We start from the raw sequence: 4,108 nt of genomic DNA on the forward strand, positions 1-4,108 counted from the left end.
CCATTTTAAAAAAAAAAAAAAAAAAAAAAAAAAAAAGAAACGTCCTATTTATTTCTTCTGCATTTTTTTTTAAATAAAAATTTGAGCAATAAACTACAAAACAGGAGGCTGGTCTCACTTATCTCACTAATAAAATTATGTTGGATAAATTACACAACCCTTCCATGTCTCTGTTTAAAATAAATTCAGAAGGAATTATTTTGAGGATTAAATAAGCAAGGTATATAAAAGTACTTAAAACACACTAGGGATTCAGGAATTGTAAATTTCCTACCTCTCTAGAAAACTAGATAATAAAGAAAAATTGTGGTTATTTTAAAAATCGTTATTATATGTGAAAAAAATAACATAGTTGGACAACTCTGTATGTACTACTGGAAACCGCTGAATTGTACACTTTAAAATTGTAAATTTTACGGTATTTAAGTTATAGCTCTATGAAGTTGTTATTTAAAAAGCAAGTAATATAACTACAAAGTTTGACCAACTTGTAAATCAAGTTCTACCCCTGTTCATGCATGTCTAACAAATTATTAGCCTAAAATCCAGCTATAGGCTCTTTGTTCCTTTTTGAGAAATAATTGATATTGTTATTACATAATGATTTGACATACGTATATACTGTGAAATGACTACCACAGTTAAGTTTTAGAAGATGGTGAAAAGGTACAAACTTCCCGTTGTAAGATGAGTAAGTCCTGGGGATGTAATGTAAACATGGTGTCTATAGTTAAAAATACTATATTGTTTATCTGAAGGTTGCTAAGAGAATAGATCTTAAAAGTTCTCACTACAAGAAAAAAAATTTCTAACTATGTCAGGTGACATATGTTATGAACTCAATTAAAAGCTGAAGAAACAAAGAATTAGGATGGAATAAACAAAGATATAATACAAGCACTTAATAATATACAAAATAACCCTTTACAATTTTTCACTTAATATATTCACATATGTAAACAAATGAAATGGTGTCTCTATCTAGAAAAATCTGCCTCACAAATAATATAAATTCACAAAGAATGTTTTAGGAAATATCAGTTAAAATTCTCAAAAGGTAACTAAATATTTAAGCTTAGTGATATAAGAAATACACAGAGACTTACATTAGGTACATCCCTGTTCACAACAGTCTTTAAAATTTCTATCCATTCTGTCAGGTTCTGTTGGTTTATCAGCTCCAGTGGTAGTGTATACTAAATTAAAATCAAGAATCAATATTTTAAAATCCTTACAATAGAAAATCCAACTTCCTTTTACTCTTCACAAAACCTACAAAAAGTACTTCATTCAATCCACATTTCCTCTTTCAGTACATAGGCAAATTTCTCATCTGGCTGATTTGGTTAGTTATGTACAATGGTGAACTGTGGCACCGACAGTGGGCATCCTTGTCTTATTCCCAAATTACTGGGAATGTATCTGATTTTCACCATGAGGTATATTTATTGTGATTTCTAGTGAACATTTTTTTTTTTTTGCAGTACACGGGCCTCTCACTGTTGTGGCCTCTCCTGTTCCAGAGCACAGGCTCCGGACATGCAGGCTCAGTGGCCGTGGCTCTCAGGCCTAGCCGCTCTGCGGCATGTGGGATCCTCCCGGACCGGGGCACAAACTCGTGTCCCCTGCCCTCGGCAGGCGGACTCTCAACCCCTGCGCCACCAGGGAAGCCCTCTAGTGAACATTTTTTATCAAGGTAAGGAAATTTCTATTCCAGGATTCTTAAGTATTTTTGTTTTGTTTTGTTTTAAAGCAGAAATGGTTATTAAATTTTATCAAATACTTTATCTGGCATCCTTAAAGATTGTTTACAGGTCTCTCTTTTCGTGTAATATAAAAGTTAATCACAAAAACTGGTTTTTTACTCTTGATCCATTCCTGTGTTCCTGGGATAAATCACATCACTTAATAGGCTCACAACATCAATATCCTATTTAGGATTTTAGGACCTCTATTTTCACAAATGAGACAGTACTATATTTTGATTTCAAGGTATGCTAGTCTCAAAAAATTGATTGGGTCCTATGCCCTAGAATAATTTATAAAAAGAACTTATTTTTATAATCTAGAAGTTGTGATCCTACCAGTTAGAGGGAAAAACAATTAAAAAACAGTACATTGTCTATCCAAATCATTTTTTAAAAAATTATATAAGAAGCAGCCATTAGAAAGATATTAGATTATCTTTAAAGATCTAGCAAGGGCATGAAAAATCCAACCAAACAATGGAGTGAGTCAGTTATAATAATCTTAGTGGAAATAAAGTCACAGGTCTGTTTAAATGAGATTTAAAAAAAAATAAGTAATGGCATGAATTGAACCAAAGGTCCTGGTAGATGAGATGAATCTTTCTTTGGCTATGTGGCACAAAAAGAGCCAGAATTTTAATCCAAATCAAAAACTCTGTTTCATAAGTAATTATAGTCCACTGAGACTATAGACACAACCATTTCTTTAGTGAGATCTTTTATCCCAGGAAGATTTAGAACAATATACAAAGATAATAAGGCCCATTACAGTGTGCCAGTCAAGCCCACAGTATTAGTATTTTTGTATCAAGCTTAGGAATAGGTTTTGTAATTACTGAGACAATCTATGCATATTTGGCATAACAGAGCACACATTAGATGTAAACTCTAATCCAGTAACTGATTTTCAGACTTGTGAATTCTTAAGGTGAAAGACATAAGAAAATTTTACTAATTTTGTAAATAGTATTAGATGGTTTAAGAGAACTTAAGATTGCCCACTTATAATTTAAGATTTATTAGAGCTATTTGTGTATTTGGCAAAGTATGCTTGGTTAGACTTTAATGTATTTGTAATTTTGGCAATTTATATTTGACTAGCAATTTATCCACTTAATGTAGATTTTCAAGTGAAATTATTATTCAGATGCTGAAATTCTTTATCATTGTTTAAGGTAGCAAATGATAGACTGACTTTACATATAAAAACTACTTTATAAAATTACCTGAACAAGAGCATAGAAGATCTTGAAAATCTGTTTCTGGATGAGGACAGATTGATCAGACTGATCAGAAAGAAGCTGGATAAAACGGTCCTTTAGAACTGGCAGGAAATGTTGCATTGCTGCTACCAATGGACTCCGTTCCTCTGGTTTCTTATACCTTTGGGTAGGAATACAAACTAATTCTGTGAGAATTTATTCACAATTATATATATATAGATAGGTAGATAAGTATATATATCTATACATATCTATTATATATATATTTATATCTTATATAATGAAATATAAATTTAAACTACTTGTCTGTTCATACAAATATAAGCAAATACTTTCTAAGCAATTTTATATTCCTAGAAAGAAGAAAAACCTACTATGGAATCAAACCACAGGCAAAAAGCAACTTGAAAAAAACCTCAAATAATAGTATCTAAAATTTACTGAGCATTTATTATGAGGTAAATAATCTTCAAGGCCCTGTTAGTATTCTCACTTCTATAGTTGAGGAAACTGAGGGACAGAGAAGTTAAGTATCTTCCTCAGTACAGACATCTAGGTATGAACCTCAGCAGATTCAGGATCTGCCCTTTAACCACCTCACTATGCCATCTGTAACTGTGAATACTGATACAACTGAGGAGCTACAACAATTTGGCTTTTAAACATTAGCAGCTGATCAATATAAAATTGATTACATATAACCATCCTTAAGTAATTTACATACAAAGTGCATTAAGGCAGAAGTGGCATCTATAAAGCAGAAAATATTCTATTTCTAAAAGCACTATAAATCAGAAGTTCTTTGTAACCTTTTGGCAACAAAACCTGACCTCAACAGGCTATTTATGATCTCTATTTATCCCATTTGGAGTGAATATTCACATATTTTATATCAGATATAATAATAATATGTTTGATCCCTGGGTACTGGTACATAGGAGTGTATTATGTGAACCTTGTTACCTTTCTAAAATCTGAAAAATCCTAAATTCTGAATCACATTTTGCTCCAAGGATACGAGTAAAGAATAGCTAATTGAGACATTCCCCCATATAGATTCCTTAGCATTTTAACAGTATTGTTAAAAAGTGTGTTGGCTTTTTTTTTTTAATTTTTTTTTTTTTTTTTTTTTTTTTT

The 4,108-nt window shown here is 31.5% G+C and overlaps 1 protein-coding gene across 1 annotated transcript in view; it reads right to left on the minus strand.

Moving 5' to 3' along the window:
* IPO7 (importin 7) overlaps positions 1-4,108 on the minus strand; it is a 47,329-nt gene that overhangs the window by 21,526 nt on the left and 21,695 nt on the right. Inside the window, exons 5-6 of the mRNA XM_024757011.1 lie at positions 2,975-3,131; positions 1,107-1,196 (exon numbers count right to left, since the gene is read on the minus strand). Of these exons, the coding sequence (XP_024612779.1) occupies positions 1,107-1,196; positions 2,975-3,131 (247 nt within the window). The remainder of the gene's footprint in view (positions 1-1,106; positions 1,197-2,974; positions 3,132-4,108) is intronic.

Source organism: Neophocaena asiaeorientalis, unplaced genomic scaffold (assembly GCF_003031525.2).
Source record: "Neophocaena asiaeorientalis asiaeorientalis breed wild unplaced genomic scaffold, Neophocaena_asiaeorientalis_V1.1 scaffold504, whole genome shotgun sequence".
Classification (NCBI taxonomy): Eukaryota; Metazoa; Chordata; class Mammalia; order Artiodactyla; family Phocoenidae; genus Neophocaena; species Neophocaena asiaeorientalis.